Raw genomic sequence first — 22,773 nt, 5'->3', positions numbered from 1 at the left:
TGCTTTAGAACTGCAACATTTTCTCAACACCCCATAGCAAAATGTGTAGATTCTCAAAATGAACTCTTAATTTTTTTATCTCCGCTCTCAGGGGGGGGGGGCACTAAAATGTTTTGTGTGTATGCGAGCGCAACTGTTGCCCCTCGTGATAAGTTGCCCATCCCTGCCCTTATACAATGTTGAACAGAGCTAGACTAAGCCATACTAGTATGAAAACGAGTGACATGACATTATTTAAGTAAAGAATGGCACATGCACTGTACCTATGCAGTTTCATATTTCGAAAGTAAACAAGCACGCAACACAGGATGATGCAGACATGTATTTGACATATAGAAAAAATGCACAGGTGAAACAAGGACAAGGGATTGGATCTCTTGTTTAAAACAAACCAAAAGCATGGTAGATGTTTCACTATTATGTATCAAATGTAGGGTTGCAAAGCTACCAGTAATTTACCAAAGTTACCACAATCTTCAGTAATTTGGATAATTCCCAGAAAATCTTTCACAATCTATCATAACTTTGGTAATTGATACTAGAACTGTAAAAATATATATATATATATCATAGTATTCATTTATTTGATTTGTGTCCATATTGTCCATGGATTTCTAGTAGATAGATCTTATGCTTCAAGAGAAAATACCCTAATTAATTAAAAAAAGCATCTAATCAACAACAGAATTTTTTTCAATTATAAACTGGGCGGTTGAGCCCTGAATGCTGACTGGCTGAAAGCTGTGGTATATTAGACCGTATACCACGGGACTGATAAAATATTTATTTTACTCTTCTAATTACTTTGGTAACCAACTTATAATAGCAATAAGGCTTCGTGGTACAGTATATGGCCAAAATACCATGGCTAAGGGCTATATCCAGACACTCTGTGCTGCGTTGTGCTTAAGAACAGCCCTTAGCTGTGGTATATTGGCCATATACCACATCCCCTCGGGCCTTATTGCATAACTATACCATAGCATTGTTGAAAACTTGTTTCTGATTGGCATTCTAGAGCATGCATCATTTCCCTATAAAAGGCACGGTATATCAACACCGTAAAATTCAATGGCTATAGTTCACTCTTACATGTTTTGTTTGAGCTGCTTTTGAAAGCAAAAGTTGAATTGAAAACATTATTGGCATTGCTGAATTCGATTTTCATAATAGCAAGCTAGGACTGATGGTTTGGTTAGCTAAACCAGCAAGTCTGTTGGGTTATCGCGGCAACTTGAACACATTTCTACCAGCAAATTAACACATTTCTGGCAAATGTTAAAATATAGCTATGGTATAAAATGGATAATCAACTCGGGGCTCTATGCATTCTCTGGGAAATAATCCAACTCCGTGGAAGGTCAGTTTACGCCACTATCGCGTCTTGGAACACACCTTCCACGTTGTTCATTATTTTGCATAGAACGCATAGCCCTTCATGATTATCCCTCAACTCTTCCAACTTACTTTTTCCCCACAACTGACACCAGTTGGAAGCCAATAAATACATAGTAATATAAATAAACGTTTGTAAAATATTTTATAAAAATAAAGATATTTAATGCTGAAACCCTCATTAAACACCAATGGTATTCTCTAAATGTATATTTAGGATAATGTTTTACAGCTTTCTCATTCTATCCTTCATCATCTTATTCAATTATTTCATATATTGTACATGTGATAAAGCCACACAGAGGGCCAGAGATTATTACAGACCCCTGTGATAATCGAATGTACCCAAAATGGCCACTAAATGTCTTGTGATGGATAGGATAAAATCCTTGAAAGATACCAAAAAACATAGAACGTTTCCAGTAATATACATGCCGTTTGCAACCCTAATCGAGCGGGAAGATGTGTCCCTTCATAACCTCTAAGTAGATTCAGGAGTACAGCAATGACAAAGAAAATACAAACCCATCAAAATGGAGAAAAGGTAAACAATGTGAGAAACAGTCACTGGCAATAAAACCAGTCTGACTTCATTCATTTTACACTTGGAGAGAAACACCCAAACCATGGTTCTGAAAGCTACAGTATGTTTGTGGTAGGATTGTACAGTCTAGGTCAGAAGAGTCAGTCATTTTGCTAGTCATATATTTTTTAATTATTTCCTAGCTGTCAAAATGTGGTTAAAAAAATTGTCCTCTATCCATCGTTTTTGGAATTTGATGCTCCCTGACTGTCTAGCTTTCATTTAGGTGATTATTAGCAAGTTGAACACAGTCAAGAAACTGTATAAAATGTAGATCCATTATCATTTCTAAACATAAAACAGATTTTTACTAAAACCACCGTCAGGCCAGATTGTATGTTTGACACCCCTAGTCTAGGTCAGTGATTTATGGATGGTTGACCTTAGTCAGAAAAGACACACAGAACATCATAGAAACAAAAACAGGTTCCATAACGTATACTGTACACACAACTCAAACAGGGTATATAACTGAAATCCACATCTAAATCCATTCATGTTTAAGCTTATTTACATGTTCATAATCAGTAATATATTAACAATATCTCATCTAAATAGGCTAAAAACCAACACCATAAAGCATTGCACTTCGAAAGACGGTCCCTTTGCCCTTCATTTAAAATTGTCCCATGCGATATCCAAAAGAGTAGGATCACCTTTGTGAAAGCTATAGCCTTCCATTGTAACCGAAAATATTTGGCTATGCAGAAACCATAGCCTACTGAATAGTTTCAAATACATGGCCCTCATAGGCCTCTGACTCCAGAATTGTCCATTTTTCATTTGCAGCACAGAAACAAAAGAAGAAACTGAAGGTACTGTATATTGTAACATCCTGAGAATTTCCTTTCACAAGAGAGAAGCACAATCATGCTACCCTGTACTGTAACACAACCACGTGCCATTTTGCTTCCCCAGGAAAACAATCCAGGATTAAGCATGGTGTGAGCACCAGGGCATTGATTTAAGGAAAGGGGGGTTAGGATAGATGGGAGAGGGGGAGCAGCCTGTCTAGAGTCCCATGGTGGGTGGTTAGCTGGGCCTCAGCTAGGCCTGCCACTTGGGCGAGTGCCTAAAATTGCATCCTATACCCTATATAGTGCACTACTTTTTATGGACTTGGCTAAAAGTAGTGCAGTGCACTATATAGGGAATAGGGTGCCATTTCGGACACAACCTATGTCTTGAGTCCCATGGTGGGTGCTGGCGAGCTGGGCCTGGGCTAGGTCTGCCGGTTGCCGTACATCAGACAGATGATGTAGACAGAGATGTCATCTCCAGAGCCCAGCCGGTCGTTGGCTATCCTCCAGCCTCGGTCCTTCAGAACCCCCCGCGCCCTCATGACCAGGTCCTGAGCTGCCATCGTGTACCTGGGGCACAATGGAAGAGACAAAGGACAGTATACTGAGACATAAAGCAGACAGCTAGTTGTGTTAATCTCCAGTGTGTGTACAAATAGCAAGAGAATAATGACATGACAGCCTACCTTTCAGAAAGTCTTTAAACTCTTCCACTAGCCACCTGAAGCGAATTTACTAATCCCCAAACTAAGAAAGACGTGAAGGGGTAGGACATTTCGGAAACGATTGGAATGTTTTTCCTGTTTTGATGACTGAAATCAACCACCATGCCATCCTCAAGAAAGGAATCTTTCCATTACTAGTCTCACAAGCTCTTCATCAACTTCAGAAAGTACTTATCCAAATGTTTAGAAAAGTGTGTAATTACGACAAGATTACGACAAGATAACAACGTTCATCCTCTCCAAATAAGAGCGGGGTGAGTGGAAGTTCAGGCTTGTGACAACAATATTTATCTGTCTATCTGACTGGGGGCAGCAGCTGTGCTACAGTAGAATGAGCAGAACATGCCTATGCTGGTCATCAGGGTCACAGTTGGCCAGGAAGCAGGTGACTGCCTCGGTAACCTCCTGGTTGGAGAGAACGTCCCACAGCCCGTCTGTCCCCATCACCAGGACGTCATCCGCCCCGTGTTCGTATTGAGTCAGAGGGTAAACTTTGACCTGTAGATGGGCATAGAGGCAGGTAATGGTTATGTTATTCCAGAGAGAAGATCACAGAGGCACATCATGTCTGTAAATCATTTGTAACATGTCCCCACCACTATCAAATCAAAGTTTATTGGTCGCGTACACAGTTCAGCAGATGTTGCGGGTCCAGCGAAATGCTTATGTTACTAGCTCCTAACAATGCAGTAAAGTGTCACAGTACACAATATTAAAACGTATCCAATTTTTTAAAATAAAAATGTCAGAATAAATTCAATGAACAACCAAATAGCACTGTAACAGTAATCCAAATGCAATCTGTACATATATGCCCATGATGTACTAAGAATAATATGTACAGCAGTAGATAGAGTGGCTTATGAATCCAGTATAGAAATAAATATGCAGTGTGTACAAACAGTGTAACTAAAATGCAATGTACAGTAGTAGAAATATTAGAATGAGCTACAGTTGAAGAAGTCGGAAGTTTACAATACACCATAGCCAAATACATTTAAACTCAGTTTTTCACTATTCCTGACAATTAATCCTACAAAAAAATTCTGTCTTATTTAAAAAAATATTTAACCAGGTAGGCTAGTTGAGAACAAGTTCTCATTTACAACTGCGACCTGGCCAAGATAAAGCAAAGCAGTGCGACACAAATAACAACACAGAGTTACACATGGAATAAACATAGTCAATAACACAATAGAAAAATTAAGTCTATGTACAGTGTGTGCAAATGAGTTAAGATAAGGGAGGTAAGGCAATAAATAGGCCATAGTGGCGAAATAATTACAATTTAGCAATTAAACACTGGAGTGATAGATGTGCAGAAGATGAATGTGCAAGTAGAGATACTGGGGTGCAAAGGAGCAGAAAAAATAAATAACAGTATGGGGAGGAGGTTGTTGGATGGGCTATTTACAGGTGCAGTGATCTGTGAGCTGCTCTGACAGCTGGTGCTTAAAGTTAGTGAGGGAGATATGAGTATCCAGCTTCAGTGATTTTTGTTCCAGTCATTCGTTCCAGTCATTGGCAGCAGAGAACTGGAAGGAAAGGCAGCCAAAGGAGGAATTGGCTTTAGGGGTGACCAGTGAAATATACCTGCTGGAGCGCCTGCTATGGGTGGGTGCTACTATGGTGACCAGTGAGCTGAGATAAGGTGGGGCTTTAACTAGCAAAGAAAGGTCTGACTTAGGTCAGTTAGGATCACCACTTTATTTTAAGAATGTGAAATGTCAGAATAATAGTAGAGAGAATGATTTATTTCAGCTTTTATTTCTTTCATCACATTCCCAGTGGGTCAGAAGTTTACATACACTCAATTAGTATTTGGTAGCATTGCCTTTAAATTGCTTAACTTGGGTCAAACATTTCAGGTAGCCTTCCACAAGCTTCCCACAATAAGTTGGGTGAATTTTGTCCCATTCCTCCTGACAGAGCTGGTGTAACTGAGTCAGGTTTACAGGCCTCCTTGCTCGCACATGCGTTTTCAGTTCTGCCTACAAATTATCTATAGGTTTGAGGTCAGGGCTTTGTGATGGCCACTCCAATACCTTGACTTTGTTGTCCTAAAGCCATTTTCCCACAACTTTGGAAGTATGCTTGGGGTCATTGTCCATTTGGAAGACCCATTTGCAACTGATGTCTTGAGATGTTGCTTCAATATATCCACATCATTTTCCTGCCTCATGATGCCCTATATTTTGTGAAGTGCACCAGTCCCTCCTGCAGCAAAGCACTCCCCGCAACATGATGCTGCCACCCCCGTGCTCCACGGTTGGGATGGTGTTCTTCAGCTTGCAAGCGTCCCCCTTTCTCCTCCAAACATAACGATGGTCATTATGGCCAAACAGTTCTATTTTTGTTTCATCAGACCAGAGAACATTTCTCCAAAAAGTATGATATTTGTCTCCATGTGCAGTTGCAAACCGTAGTCTGGCTTTTTTTATGACGGTATTGGAGCAGGGGCTTCTTCCTTGCTAAGCGGCCTTTCAGGTTATGTCGAAACAGGACTAGTTTTACTGTGCATATAGATACTTTTGTACCTGTTTCCTCCAGCATCTTCACAAGGTCCTTTGCTGTTGTTCTGGGATTGATTTGCACTTTTCGCACCAAAGTACGTTCATCTCTAGGAGACAGAACGCGTCTCCTTCCAGAGCGGTATGACGGCTGCGTGGTTCCATTGTATTTATGTTTGTGTACTATTGTTTGTACAGATGAACGTGGTACCTTCAGCCGTTTGGAAATTGCTCCCAAGGATGATCCAGACTTGTCGAGGTCTACAATTTTTTTCTGAGGTCTAGGCTTATTTCTTTTGATTTTCCCATGATGTCAAGCAAAGAGGCACTGAGTTTGAAGGTAGGCCTTGAAATACATCCACAGGTACACCTCCAATTGACTCAAATGATGTCAATTAGCCCATCAGAAGCTTCTAAAGCCATGACATAATTTCGCAAAATCACAGACAAACACAGTCATTTTTCCAGCCAAAGACAGGAGTCACAAAAAGCAGAAAGAGATAAAATTAATCACTAACCTTTGATGATCTTCATCAGATGACACTCATATGTTTTGTTCGATAAAGCTCATATTTATATCCAAAAACCTCAGTTTACATTGGCGCCATGTTCAGAAATGCCTAAAATATCCAGAGAAATTGCAGAGAGCCACGTCAAATAACATAAATACTCATCATTAACCTTGATGAAAGATACACATTTGAACTGATTCCAGGGGCTGACCCAAAACAACGCCGCCGGAGAAGAGGCAGACGGAGCGGTCATCTGGCCAGACTTCGGAGGCGCGCACACTACCCACCGCTTCCAAGTATATTACTCGCTAATGTCCAGTCTCCAGATAACAAGGTCGACGAAATTAAGGCAAGGGTTGCTTTCCAGAGAGACATCAGGGATTGTAGCATACTCTGTTTCATGGAAACATGGCTCTCTCGGGATATGCTGTTGGAGTCGGTACAGCCACCTGGATTCTTTGTGCATCGCACCGACAGGAATAAACAGTAGGGTGGGGGTGTATGTTTCATGATTAATGTCTCATGGTGTAACTGTAACAACATACAGGAACTCAAGTCCTTTTGTTCACCTGACCTAGAATTCCTCACAATCAAATGCCGACCATATCACAACCGTGTATATCCCCCCTCAAGCCGATACCGCAATACATACAAGACCCTCCCCCGCCCTCCTTTCGGAAAATCTGACCACGACTCCATTTTGCGCCTCCCTTCCTATAGACAGAAACTCAAACAGGATGTACCTGTGCTAAATACTATTCAATGCAGGTCTGACAAATCAGAATCCACACTTAAAGATGGTTTTGATCACGCGGACTGGGACATGTTCCCAGGTAGCCTCAGAGATTAATATTGACATATATGCTGATTCGGTGAGTGAGTTTATAAGGAAGTGTATTGGATTATTAAAACGTACCCTAACCAGAAACCATGGATAGATGGCAGCATTAGTGCAAAACTGAAAACGCGAACCACCACATTTAACCATGGAAAGGTGACTGGGAATATGGCCGAATACAAACAGTGTAGTTATTCCCTCCGCAAGGCAATCAAACAAGCAAAATGTCAGTATAGAGACAAAGTGGAGTCCCAATTCAACGGCTCACAAAGAGACGCATGCAGCAGTGTCTACAGACAATCACGGACTACAAAAGGAAAACCAACCACGTCACGGAACCTACGTCTTGCTTCCAGACAAACTAAACACCTTCTTTGCACGCTTTGAGGATAATACAGTGCCACCAACGCGGCCCGCTGCCAAGGACTGGGGGCTCTCCTTCTCCATGGCAGACGTGAGTAAGACATTTAAAAGTGTTAACCATTTAAAAGTGTTAACCCTGGCAAGACTGCCGGTCTAGACGGCATCCTTAGCCGCGTCCTCAGAGCATGCGCAGACCAGCTGGCTGGTGTGTTTACAGACCTATTAAATCGCTCCCTATCCCAGTCTGCTGCCCTCACATGCTTCAAGTTGGCCACCATTGTTCCTGTACCCAAGAAGGGAAAGGTAACTGAACGAAATGACTATCACCCCGTAGCACTCACTTCTGTCATCATGAAGTGCTTTGAGAAACTAGTCTAGGATCATATCATCTATACCTAACCGGACACCCTAGACCCACTTCAATTTGCTTACCGCCCCAGTACTGTAGATCCACAGATGATGCAGTCACAATCACACTGCCCTATCCCATCTGGACAAGAAGAATACCTATGTAAAAATGTTGTTCATTGACTAAAGCTCAGCATTCAACACCATAGTACACACCAAGCTCATCATTAAGCTTGAGGCCCTGGGTCTCAACCCCGCCCGGTGCAATTGGATCACGGACTTCCTGACGGGCTGCCCTCAGGTGGTGAAGGTAGGAAACAACACCTCCACTTCACTGATCCTCAACACTGGGACCCCCCACAAGGGTGCGTGCTCAGCCCCCTCCTGTACTCCTTGTTCACCCATGACTGCCTGGCCATGCACGCCTCCAACTCAATCATCAAGTTTGCAGACGACACAACAGTAGTGGGCTTGATTACCAACAACGACGAGACAGCCTACAGGGAGGTGAGGGCACTCCGAGTGTGGTGTCAGGAAAACAACCTCTCACTCAACGTCAACAAAACAAAGGAGATGATCGTGGACTTCAGGAAACAGCAGAAGGCGCACCACATCGACAGGACAGCAGTGGAGAAGGTGGAAAGTTAAGTTCCTCGGCGTACACGTCACGGACAAACTGAAATGGTCCACACAGACAGTGTGGTGAAGAAGGCGCAACAGCGCCTCTTCAACCTCAGGAAGCTGAAGAAATTGTGCTTGTCACCTAAAACCCTCACAAACCTTTAGACGCACAATTGAGAGCATCCTGTCGGGCTGTATCACCGCCTGGTACAGCAACTGCACCGCCCACAACCGCAAGGCTCTCCAGAGGGTGGTGCAGTCTGCACCACCGGGGACACACTACCTGCCCTCCAGGACACCTACAGCACAACATGCCACAGGAAGGCCAAAAAGATCATCAAGGACAACATCACCTGAGCCACTGCCTGTTCACCCCGCTACCATCCAGAAGGCGAGGTCAGTACAGGTCAGCATCAAAGCTGGGACCGAAAGACTGAAAAACAGCTTCTATCTCGAGGCTATCAGACTGTTAAACAGCCATCACTAACACAGAGAGGCTGCAGCCTACATACAGACTTGAAATCATTGGCCAATTTAATATATGGATTCACTAGTCACTTTAATAATGTTTACATATCTTGCATCACTCATCTCATATGTATATACTGTATTTTATACCATCAATTGCATCTTGCCTATGCCGCTCTGTCATTGCTTATCCATATATTTATATGGATATATTCTTATTCAATTCCTTTACTTAGATTTGTGTGTATTAGGTAGTTGTTGTGGAATTGTTAGATATTGCTGCAGTGTTGGAAGCAGAAGCATTTTGCAACACTCGCAATAAGATCTGCTAACCATGTGTATGTGACCAATAAAATGTGATTTGATCTGGTATAATAAAAAGGCATCCTGCTGCATGTCACACTCCGAGAGCACCAAGTAATGCCTTGGGCTTTGGTCTCCGGACAAAGTGCCATGGTTTTGATGTATTGTTGTTTCCATGTGCTGGTAGATGGGGTACTGTAATGGCAATGACCAGGGGCATTTTGCAATGTTGTTACTCCATAAGAGGCGCGTCCTTCACCTCACAAATAGAGTACTAGTCAGTCAATGAACAAACACTGCATGATGACAGTGTTGTAAAAGTGGTTCTGAAAGAATCAAAGACTTATCGCTAATGTATCATCGGTCATCCGTGACATGTTGTTGACCTTATGATCACAAGTCAAAAAGCTATCGTCAGAACAATAATGCCTCTGTCTGACTGGAATAACAACCAGTCGGAGAAACAATAAAGAATCTATTTCACAATATACAAGAGAGACTCCGACATTGAGATGCCTTACTGTAAAACAATGATGACACTCCCACTAACCGCATCTTACTTTTGACCTACAAGCACCACTGTTTGAAAATATGATCAACAGGAAATGCCTTGAACTTGGGTTCACCGAGTCTGAAACTGCAGAAACCACTGATGACCGGATTCCATAGCAATTTACGACCTCCATCTTATATACAGTGCATTCGGAATATTCAGAGCCCTTTACTTTTTCCACATATTGTTATGTTACAGCCTTATTCTAAAATGGATTAAATCGTTTCCCCCCCATCATCAATCTACACCAATAACCCATATTGACAAAGCAAAAACAGGTTTAGAAATTTTAGCAAATATATAAAAAAATAGTTATAAATAAACAGAAATATCACATTTATGTAAGTATTCAGAACCTTTACTCAGTACTTTGTTGAAGCACCTTTGGCAGCGATTACAGCCTTGAGTCTTCTTGGGTATGATGCTACAAGCTTGGCACACCTGTATGTGTGGAGTTTCTCTCATTATTCTTTGCAGACCCTCTCAAGCTCTGTCAGATTGGATAGGGAGCGTGGCTGCACAGCTATTTTCAGGTCTCCCCAGAGATGTTCTATCAGGTTTCAAGTCCGGGCTCTGGCTAGGCCACTCAAGGACATTCAGAGACTTGCCCCGAAACCACTCCTGCGTTGTCTTGGATGTGTGCTTAGGGTCGTTGTCCTGTTGGAAGATAAACCTTCACCCCAGTCTGAGGTCCTGAGCGCTCTGGAGCAGGTTTTCATTAAGGATCTCTCTATACTTTGCTCGGTTCATCTTTCCCCTCCATGCTGACTAGTCTCCCAGTCCCTGCCGCTTAAAAACATCCCCACAGCATGATGCTGCCACCACCATGCTTCACCGTAGTGATGGTGCCAGGTTTCCTCCAGACGTGATGCTAGGCATTCAGGCCAAAGAGTTAAATCTTGGTTTCATCAGACCAGATAATCTTCATGGTCAGAGTCTTTAGGTGCATTTTGGCAAATTCCAAGTGGGCTGTCATGTGCCTTTTACTGAGGAGTGGCTTCCATCTGGCCACTCTACCATACAGGCCTGATTGGTGGAGTGCTGCAGAGATGGTTGTCCTTGTGGACACCCATCACCACAGAGGAACTTTGGAGCTCTGTCAGAGTGACCATCAGGTTCTTGGTCACTTCACTAACCAAGACCCTTCTCCCACGATTGCCAAACTGAGCAAAGGCGGCCAGCTCTAGGAAGAATTTTGGTGGTTCCAAAGAATGATGGAGGCCACTGTGTTCTTGTGGACTTTCAATGCTGCAGAAATGTTTTCCCCAGAACTTCCCAGAACTGTGCCTCAACACAATCCTGTCTTGGAGCTCTACGGGCAATTCCTTCGACCTCATGGCTTGGTTTTTGCTCTGACATTCACTGTCAACTGTGGGACCTTATATAGACAGGTGTCTGCCTTTCCACATCACATCCAAACAATTGAATGTACCACAGGTGCACTCCAATCAAGTTGTATAAACATCTCAAGGATGATCAATGGAAACAAGATGCACCTGAGCTCAATTGAGTATCATAGCAAAGGGTCTGAATACTTAAATAAGGTATTTCTGTTTGATAAATTTGCTAGAATTTCTAAAAACCTGTTTTCACTTTATCATTATGGGGTATTGTGTGTTTTTTAGAATAAGGGTGTAACCTAACATAATAATGTGGAAAAGGGAAAGGGTCTGAATACTTTCCGAATGCACTGTACATACTGTCTGCACATGTATTTACAGTCGCTTTAAAGTTTAGAGCAACAGCAAGGGAAGATAAGACAGCAAGGATAGAGGTTCAAAACAAGAACTCTTCAAAAAAAGCACACTGTCTGAACCATGACTGAACTCAGAGGGCTTTGAAATAAAAGATCAAGAGAGTATTGAGAGCTTGTGACTATCAGGAGTCAGAAGGTAATTGTTCAGTAGAGAGTTGGTTGGGAGCTGAAAACTCCTTTTAGGACGATGAGTTGAAATATTTGCATGTCATACGTCAATGTTGGTATGTCACTAACTGCAATGCAGACAAGATAATGGTTGGATGGAATGATGGGCCCTGATCAAAAGTAGTGCACTATATAGGGCAGGGTTGCCCAACTGGCCAGTTGGTGGTTTTATTTGGCCCCCAAAAATGTGTGGAATTTTAATTGTTGCACATAAGAAACTGTAAAAAAAAAAGAAAAGAAATCAGCTCAAAGTTATTTTAATTTAAGAAATCTGTTCCCAAGTTCTCCCATGCATAAGAGAGACACACGATGTGACCGTATTCAAATGTAAGCAAGGTTTGAAATGATTATGTTTTAGTCAAACTGTTTGGGCTTTTTGTGGTCAATTTGCAGTCTACAAATGATTTGTAGTTATGTTCCGGCCCCCCGACCAGCTGGCTGAATCTCGTTTATGATCCCTGATATAGAATGGGGAATAGGGTGCGCTTTGGAACACAGCTGCAGTTTCCTGTCATTTGATCGTGATGACCTTGGTCAATAAGGTCTGATGCACTGTTATGGCACTATTATACTCTCCAGGTTATTGATAGACAGGAAATAGAGAATAAGTAGTACCGTACTCTACCTCTGGGCAGCAGGACAAAAAGGGCTTGATGTAGATGTTGGAGTCATGCACTTTGAGCTCGTGGTCTCCCAGGCCCCTGGTGACCCCGATGGTAGCCAACACACGTGCCTGTGGAGGGATGAGACCATCAAAGAGAGGAACTATAAACATCACCTCCCTCTGACTCTATGATCCTCACTCCCCGACTCTGTTTTGGCAACAAGTATTATTTCAAACCAATGTTTGGGTTAATTTGATCCATTGAAGTCCTTTGATGTGTGTGGACCTCAGGGTCAGAGTCAATTCTACCGGTTTTTCAATTCGGTCTGTCAACTTCACGGGAGAGGGAATTTAAATTCCAACCATGAATTGAAAGAATCCTCTTTGAAAAAAAATCTCCCTATTAAATACATGGAATGAATTTCAATTCACTGCTAGAATCAACCGAGTTGAAATTCTATTTACCCTGGCCCAGATGAACACTACTCTCCTCTGTCATTTAGGGAAAAACTTAAACTGGACCAATGATGGCCTCATGACTTTAATAATGATGACCCCCCCAATGATATCTCCCTGGAGACTGCTCTATGCTACAAGATACAGGACTACACATCTTCTCTTCATAAACACACACACCCTAGAGGTTAGAGAGGCGAGTCAGCAACCGGAAGGTTGCCAGTTCAAATCCCGGGAAGTGAGCTGACAACCAGAGGGTTGCTGGTATCTAATCCTAGATGCCATTGCCTGCTGTTGTGCCCTTGAGCAAGGTACTTAACCCCCCACAACAACAGCTCCCTGGGCACTCTCCAAAAAAACTGTATGTGTGTGTTTAGGAGGGGTTAAAAATGGAAGTAAAATTACAGTTGGACCTTGTGTGCAATTGACCAATAAAGTCATTTTAATCTTCACACACAAACACCATTTAAAAAAATAAAGGCAAATAAACACAAGCACCGCTGCATAATCCAAGTTGCCACCTCGAATGCAATGGAAGCGATTGTTCATTGTATAATGAAGCAAAGCACAACATCACGACATGTTCCGGTTGTGTGAATCCTTAATGATCTCTCTCCTCTCTACCTAGTCTGAGACACCGACGTTGTCTACGGTCTCCCTCATTTGTAAACTGTGTGAAATTCCTTTTGATTCCTACTGTCTGCACATATCGCCTCTGCCTCTGAAAAGGGCTAGCTGCTTGGAGCTGGGGAGCAGTGCTAATTGTATAAGGAGCCATGTGAGGAGGAGAGAGAGAGGAAGGAGGGGGCGAGAGAGGAGAAGGAAAGAGAGGAGGAAAGACAGAGGGGGCAAAAGAGTATAAAGGGGGAGAGAGGAGAGAGGGGAGCGAGGAGGCAGTCGTACAGTCAGTTGGGCTGAACTGGGATCAGTATGCAGTGCAGATGCCGCAACAAGAGTGAGATGAGAGAGAGGAGAAAAAGCGGAAGAGTCTAAGGGGTAAAGACAGAGATAAAGCTCCTCGGGTGGAGGAGAAACATCCTGGGATTAATTGTTGAGCGTAGATACTGCCCCGACAGGCTGTGCCGGTCTTTGAAGTGCGGTGGTGTTTCTCCAGCACAACCCAATCCTCTCCCCTCCTATCACTCTATATCGCTCTCCCCCTCACTTCAAAGGAAGGACTCAGCTTGGCCGGCACTTGATGTCGTGGGCACAGCCGACTGTGATAGGAGGCTTACTGTGGTGTGGTAACAGACTGCACTTGGGTGACATCTGCCTGGTCCTCATCTAACGACACAGCTGACTACTGCTTGCATGCCAGATGAGTGGCAGAGGCCCTAATATGCAGGGTAGCATACGCTGATAACCAAACTTTGGCTTTGCATCTCAGGAACCACAATAACAGGATATAGGCTAGCAATCTTATTGGGTGTTCAGTGATACTGTTATAAAGATGGTCTGAAATGCCACCACAGTGAGCCTTCTTGCAGACAAAGACTGCTCCTTCCTCCACAGAGTGACAGTGGGCTGACTAATGGTGCCTTGGTGGAGCTGTGATTACAGCTCCTCAAAACAAGGCCGTGGGAGTAACCCCATTAACAGGCTGGGTCCGGGGCTGCTGAATCACGGGCTAACGGGTGAGAGCAGTCTTACCTTCTTCCCTTCGCCATAGATTAGGGGAAACTTCAGGTCGTCGTCCTCAATGGTTTTATATGCCCTGCACACAGGAGAGGAGAGAAGACTAATGTTTTTTTGTTTTATGGCAGCCAGGCAGGGAGGCAGGCAGGCAGCGGTTCGTATGCAGTGTGCTATGGAGATGCACCGCCTCATAGCCTCCCTCAGGGCCTGCAGCCTAGACGAGTGAGGAGACAGAGATAGGAAGAAAGGATCAGAGAAAAAAAACACACGCAAACAATACAGAAAAGGAGCGATGGATAGATTACTTAGCATATTTTTCTAGTTGATCTTGTGAAAATATCCCCTTGTGACAAAATGGTAATTGCCAATGAATGTATGAGATGAGGTGTTACCGTTTCAGATTGTTTTGGTGTGTATATATATATATATATATATATATATATATAGGGAGGGGTGATCTACCACCCTTGTATATTCCCCCATATTCTCATTCTGTGGGAGTCGATGAAGGTGCTACGGAAAGGTCCCAACATTCACATTCCATTTGAATCTGGGTATCTATAGTACATTAAATGTTAAAAAGTCCATACTGTCTCCAATGTACTCGTGAGTCATGAACACGACACTTACTTCCCATAATTTTTCAATGTAAACCTTCCACCTTCCTTGCTTAGCAGCAGTTATGACCATATCGAAAATAACCACCCGCTTGCCACAAATCACACACCGTTATACTGACTAAAATGATTTGGGGTTTCCTACTCTAAATTCACACCTGCGTGTTAATGTGAAAAACACCGGCTTGGTAATGGAAGCAGTCTCTCCATACCTTGTCAGATGCATTTCAGCTGTGCTGGTGTAGAGAGAAGAGAATTACACAAGACTGGAATGGTTTTCGGATTACAGGTTCCACTCGGGGAGGGGAGACCATATGTTTCCACCCTGGGCCAGCAGGTCTCACACTCAGCACTTTCTGCAGAGTGCAGAGCTAGAGCTGAGGCCAGGTTATCCAATCATCCATTTGGCATTACATGAACTCTGCATGTAAGGCCGTGCACAGAAATGCTGTCATGCGCTTTAGCCCTTTAATCTATGGTCCTTTATGACTCTGCTGAACTAAAACTAGAATAGAGAATAACTATTATAGTATCATACTGTAGTTCTTTTCATTCAACATTTTACCTGAATAAAATACCTAATAATAAAGAAAAACTGTGTAATTTTGACGATGGAAATAAGTGGGAAAATTATTGTTGTCCATCAATAAAGAGAAACTACATGGTATTGACAATTTAGATGGAAAACTACGGATGGTAGTGGACTATATTGCCACTCCTGTTTGTCATATCTTTAATCTGAGCCTCGAGAAAAGTGATTGTCCTCAGACCTGGAGGGAAGCTAAAGTTATTCTGTTACCCAAGAAAGGTAAAGTGCTCTTTACTGGTTCTAACAGCCGACCAATCAGTTTGCTGCCGGGTCTTAGCAAACAAAACAAAAAAATGTTGGGACCAGATACAATGCTATTTCTCTGTGAACAAATTAAACAACAGACTTTCAAGCATGCTTATAGAGAAGGGCACTCAACATGTACTGCACTGACACAAATGACTGATGATTGGCTGAAACAAATTGATAAGAATATTGCGGGAGCTGTATTGTTAGACTTTAGTGCAGCATTTGATGTTATTGACCTTCATCTGTTATTGGTAAAATGTACACTACCGTGCAAAAGTTTGGGGCCACTTACAAATGTCCTTGTTTTTGAAAGAAAAGCACATTTTTTGTCCATTAAAATAACATCAAATTGATCAGAAATACAGAGTAGACATTGTTAATGTTGCAAATGATTATTTTAGCTGGAAACAGATTATTTTTAATGGAATATCTACTTAGATGTACAGAGGCCCATTATCAGTAACAGTCACTCCGGTGTTCCAATGGCACGTTGTGTTAGCTAATCCAAGTTTATCATTCTAAAAAGGCTAACTGATTAGAAAACCATTTTGAAATTACGTTATCACAGTTGAAAACTGTTGTCCTGATTAAAGAAGCAATAAAACTGTACTTCTTTAGACTAGTTAAGTATCTGGACAATTAGCATTAGTGGGTTCGATTACAGGCTCAAAATGGCCAGAAACAAAGATCTTTCTTCTGAAACTCGTCAGTCCATTCTTGTTCTGAGAAATGAAGGAAATGAAGGCAATTTCTCCATGTGAGAAATTGCCAAGAAACTGAAGATCTCGTACAACGCTGTGTACTACTCCCTTCACAGACCAGCGCAAACTGGCTCTAACCAGAATAGAAAGAGGAGTGGGAGGCCCTGGGGGCACAACTGAGCAAGAGGACAAGTACATTAGTGTCTAGTTTGAGAAACAGACGCCTCACAAGTCCTCAACTGGCAGCTTCATTAAATAGTACCCGCAAAACACCAGTCACAACGTCAACAATGAAGAGGCGACTCCAGGATGCTGGCCTTCTAGGCAAAGTTGCAAAGAAAAAGCCATATCTCAGACTGGCCAAGAAAATGAAAAGATTAAGATGGGCAAAAGAACACAGACACTGGACAGAGGAAGATTGGAAAAAACTGTTATGGACAGACGAATCTATGTTTGAGGTGTTCGGATCACAAAGAAGAACATTCGTGAGATGCAGAAAAAATGAAAGATGCTGGAGGAGTGCTTGACGCCATCTGTCAAACATGGTGGAGGCAATGTGATGGTCTGGGGGTGCTTTGGTGGTGGTAAAGTGGGAGATTTGTACAGGGTAAAATGGATCTTGAAGAAGGAAGGCTATCACTCCATTTTGCAATGCCATGCCATATCCTGTGGACGGCGCTTAATTGGAGCCAATTTCCTCCTACAACAGGACAATGACCCAAAGCATAGCTTTAAACTATGCAATAACTATTTAGGGAAAAAGCAGTCAGCTGGTATTCTGTCTATAATGGAGTGGCCAGCAGTCACCGGATCGCAACCCTATTGAGCTGTTTTGGGAGCAGCTTGACCGTATGGTACGTAAAAAGTGCCCATCAAGCCAATCCAACTTGTGGGAGGTGCGTCAGGAAGCATGGGGTGAAATGTCTTCAGATTACCTCAACAAATTGACAACTAGATTGCCAAAGGTCTGCAAGGCTGTAATTGCTTCAAATGGAGGATTCTTTGACGAAAGCAAAGTTTGAAGGACACAATTATTATTATTTCAATTAATAAATCATTATTTATAACCTTGTCAACGTCTTGGCTCTATTTCCTATTAATTTTCCAACTCATTTCATGTATGTTTTCATGGAAAACATGAACATTTCTAAGTGACCCCAAACTCTTGAACGGTAGTGTGTTAAGGCTTTACATCCTCTCCCAACACCATGGGTTGAGAGCTATCTATCCAAAAGAACAGAGTTTTCTTTAATGGAAGCTTCTCTAATGTAAAGTGTACCAATCCTATCTATAGGCTAACCACGCTACCCTAAGGGGCCCCCGTGTTGAGGGTCAGCGTGGCGGATGTGTTGTTGCCTACCCTCACCACCTGGGAGCATCCCGTCAGGACATCCAGGATCCAGTTGCAGAGGGAGGTGTTCAGTCCCAGGTTCCTTAGCTTAGTGATGAGCTTGGAGAACACTATGCTGTAGTTAATGAACAAACATTCTCACATAGGTGTTCCCTTTGTCCAGGTGGTAAAGGGCAGTGTGGAGTGCAATAAACATTGCGTCATCTGTGGATCTGTTGGGGCGATATGCGAATTGGAGTGGGTCCGGGATGATGGTGATGATGTGAGCCGTGACCAGCCTTTCAAAGCATCTCATGGCTACAGATGTGAGTGCTACGCAGCGATAGTCATTTAGACAGGTTAACTTGGCATTCTGTAGCACAGGGACTATGGTGGTCTGCTCGAAACATTACAGAATGGGTCAGGGAAAGGTTGAAAATGACACCCAGTGAAGTTAGTGTTTAGCGCGAACTCCCCCCGTCTCGGAGCTCGTTCTATCTCTGTCTTGCTGGAGATAAAGCATCTGTGACAACGTGACATACACACAATCCTGTTCTAATATCTGCTCCCACTCACACCTCTGGGACCGTCAGGAACAACACTTTAGTTGCTGCAAACAGCACCAGACATTCACAGGCTCATTTTCCTGACAAAGACCCAGTTTGGCATCAAAACGTTGTCTGATTAACCTACCCCCCGGAGCATATACCAGTGTGTGGATTTATTTTCTGTCTGTCATTGTTAGTTAAAGTAGACTATTGTTTTATTCATAGGATTTTTTACAACCACCACAGTGTGGCGTGTGACTGAGGGAGGGAAGGAAAGGTGGTGGGTGTAGCTGCTTGTCTGTATGCTCTCTGCTCTGCTGATGATGAGAGATGGGCAGGAGTGCAGTGATCTCATCTCTTATGAGCGGGCAGGGCCACACTCAGTGCAGAGATGTGAGAGACATTAGCTCTACATGCTTAGAATTCTAACCACACACAATTTCTTACCTGGGCCACGCCAATCGCCGGTTGAAGGTGTTTTTTTAGGACGCTAAAGGCGCGTTACGGGTACGGTAAGATAGAAAGGGGTGTTGTCCCTGATACTAGGTGTCTAGCAGCTTGATCATCATGGTACTTGTTGGTAGTAAGTGAACAGGCATATATTACAGTAAGTATAATTTAAACCTGTATCTCATTCTGGTAAGTGGTGAAATAAGTACAGCTAGTTATAATTGTAATGGTTTAGCAGATTAAAAAAAGACAAAATCAGTCTTTACATGGTTAAAAGGGAAGGAATATAATGTATATTGTTTAAAGGAAACTCACTCTACAATTACAGATGAAGTTGTATGGAAAAAGGACTGAACACATTAGAACTAGTGGATATAGGTAGGCTTACAAATCCAGACTTTCCACTAGATGTTGTAACATTGCTGTGGGGACTTGTTTCCATTCAGCCACAAGAGCATTAGTGAGGTCGGGCACTGATGTTGGGCGATTAGGCCTGGCTCGCAATCGGAGTTCCAATTCATCCCAAAGGTTTTGATGGGGTTGAGGTCAGGGCTCTGTGCAGGCCAGTCAAGTTCTTCCACACCGATCTCAACATACCATTTCTGTATGGACCTCGCTTTGTGCCCGGGGGCATTGTCATGCTGAAACAGGAAAGGGCCTTCCCCAAACTGTTGCCACAAAGTTAAAAGCACAGAAATGTCTAGAATGTCATTGCTGTAGCGTTAACATTTCCCTTTACTGGAACTAAGGGGCCTAGCCCGAACGCAGGCCATTATTCGTCCTCCACCAAACTTTACAGTTGGCACTATTGGCACTATTGAGGCAGGTAGCGTTCTCCTGGCATCTGCCAAACCCAGATTTGTCCGTCGGACTGCTAGATGGTGAAGCGTGATTCATCACTCCAGAGAACGCATTTCCACTGCTCCAGGGTCCAATGACAGCGAGCTTTACGCCACTCCAGCCGACACTTGGCATTGCACATGGTGATCTTAGGCTTGTGTGCGGCTGTTCGGCCATGGAAACCCATTTCATTAAGCTCCCGACTAACAATTCTTGTGCTGATGTTGCTTCCAGAGGCAGTTTGGAACTTGGTATTGAGTGTTGCAAACAGGGACAAATGATTTTTATGCGCTACGACACTCAGCGGTCCAGATCTGTGAGCTTGTGTGGCTTACCACTTTGCAGCTGAGCAGTTGTTGCTCCTAGACGTTTCCACTTCACAATAACAGCACTTACCGTTGACTGGGGCAGCTCTAGCAGGGCAGTAATTTGACAAACTTACTTGTTGGAAAGGTGGCATCCTATGAAGGTGCCACATTGAAAGTCACCGAGCTCTTCAGTAAGGCCATTCTACTGCCAATGTTTGTCTATGGACATTGCATGGCTATGTGCTCGATTTTATCTCAGCGGGTGTGACCGAATCCACTAATTTGAAGGGTTGTCCACATACTTTTGTATATATAGTGTACATGGAGAAGGCTTAATCAAGCTAGTTGTCTTGATTACTTTCTTGTATCGTTTGCACTGGCACCAAAAGTAAAACAAGTTTTGATAGGGGTCAGAATGCGGTCGGACCATCAAATAATTGGCATCCACATTACTCTTACAGAATTTCCACGTGGGTGCACATATTGACAACATGTTTTTAACCAAGACAAAGGATTTTATGAGTGACTTTTTCCTACATAACATAGGTAGAGCAGATCCACTTATTGTATGGGACACTTTTAGAGGTCATGCAATTCAACACTTCTCTTTAAAACAAAAACTATTTAGGTCAAAATAGTTACAATCAAGTATAATCTATTATAGAAAATAAAGCGAATTCGATGGAAAATTATGAACAATTTACCAAATTCCTTTTGAATCTTGAACATAGAAATGCTACCAGAAAGAGTCATCCATGATTCACCTAATTATGCTTTGAAAGATGAAGCAAAGTACTTTAAGCATACGTTCCCTTTTCAGTCTCCTCCATTTCCACTAACTGAAGGTAACTGTAAGGATTTTTTTCCCTAATAATAGTGTAAAATTAACAGTTGTACAGAAAGACTTGTGTGAAGGCAAAATTGCAGAGGAGGAACTTCTTGATGCAATTAAAGCCTTTAGGCCAGGGACAACTCCAGGGCTGGATAGCATACCAGTTGAGGTACAGTTGAAGTCGGAAGTTTACATACACTTAGGTTGGAGTCATTAAAACTGGTTTTTCAACCACTCCACAAATTTCTTGTTAACAAACTATAGTTTTGGCAAGTCGGTTAGGACATCTACTTTGTGCATGAAACAAGTAATATTTCCAAAAATTGTTTACAGACAGATTATTTCACTTTTATAATTCACTGTATGACAATTCCAGAGGGTCAGAAGTTTACATACACTAAGTTGAATGTGCATTTAAAACAGCTTGGAAAATTCCAGAAAATGTTGTCATGGCTTTAGAAGCTTTTAATAGGCTAATTGACATCATTTGAGTCAATTGGAGGTGTACCTGTGGATGTATTTCAAGGCCTACCTTCAAACTCAGTGCCTCTTTGCTTGACATCATGGGAAAATCAAGAGAAATCAGCCAAGACCTAAAAAAAAAAAATTGTAGACCTCGACAAGTCTGGTTCATCCTTGGGAGCAATTTACAAATGCCTGAAGGTACCACGTTCATCTGTACAAACAATAGTACGCAAGTATAAACACCATGGGACCATACAGCCGTCATACCGCTCAGGAAGGAGACGCATTCTGTCTCCTAGAGATGAACGTACTTTGGTGCGAAAAGTGCAAATCAATCCCAGAACAACAACAAAGGACCTTGTGAAGATGCTGGAGGAAACAGGTACAAAAGTATCTATATCCACAGTAAAACGAGTACTATATCGACATAACCTGAAAGGCCGCTCAGCAAAGAAGCCACTGCTAAAAAAACAGCCATAAAAAAGCCAGACTAAAGTTTGGAACTGCACATAGGAACAAAGATCATACCTTTTGGAGGAATGTCCTCTGGTCTGAATGTCCTATTTGGCCATAATGACCATCATTATGTTTGGAGGAAAAAGGGGGACGCTTGCAAGCTGAAGAACACCATCCCAACCGTGAAGCACAGGGGTGGCAGCATCATGTTGTGGGGGTGCATTGCTGCAGGAGGGACTGGTGCACTTCACAAAATAGATGGCATCATGGAGGCAGGAAAATTCTGTGGATATATTGAAGCAACATCTCAGGACATCAGTCAGGAAGTTAAAGCTTGGTCGCAAATGGGTCTTCCAAATGGACAATGACCCCAAGCATACTTCCAAAGTTGTGGCAAAATGGCTTAAGGACAACAAAGTCAAGGTATTGGAGTGGCCATCACAAAGCCCTGACCTCAAATCCTATAGATAATTTGTGGGCAGAACTGAAAAAGCGTGTGCGAGCAAGGAGGCCTACAAACCTGACTCAGTTACACCAGCTCTGTCAAGAGGAATGGGCCAAAATTCACCCAACTTATTGTGGGAAGGTTGTGGAAGGCTACCCAAAACGTTTGACCCAAGTTAAACAATTTAAAAGGCAATGCTACCAAATACCAATTGAGTGTATGTAAACTTCTGACCCACTGGGAATGTGATGAAAGACATTAAAGCTGAAATAAATCAGTCTACTATTATTCTGACATTTCACATT

At 42.7% G+C, this 22,773-nt stretch overlaps 1 protein-coding gene across 1 annotated transcript in view; it reads right to left on the bottom strand.

The window, feature by feature from the left end:
- Window positions 1-3,155: 3,155 nt before the first annotated feature.
- LOC120065798 (protein phosphatase 1H-like) overlaps window positions 3,156-22,773 on the bottom strand; it is a 51,757-nt gene continuing 32,139 nt past the window's right edge. Inside the window, 4 exon segments of the mRNA XM_039016852.1 lie at window positions 3,156-3,348; window positions 3,850-4,001; window positions 12,569-12,676; window positions 14,654-14,717. Of these exon segments, the coding sequence (XP_038872780.1) occupies window positions 3,156-3,348; window positions 3,850-4,001; window positions 12,569-12,676; window positions 14,654-14,717 (517 nt within the window).

Source organism: Salvelinus namaycush, chromosome 21 (genome assembly GCF_016432855.1).
Source record: "Salvelinus namaycush isolate Seneca chromosome 21, SaNama_1.0, whole genome shotgun sequence".
Lineage (NCBI taxonomy): Eukaryota > Metazoa > Chordata > Actinopteri > Salmoniformes > Salmonidae > Salvelinus > Salvelinus namaycush.
The sequence above is the reverse complement of the archived record's forward strand: the minus strand, read 5'-3'. Positions and strand labels throughout refer to the sequence as shown.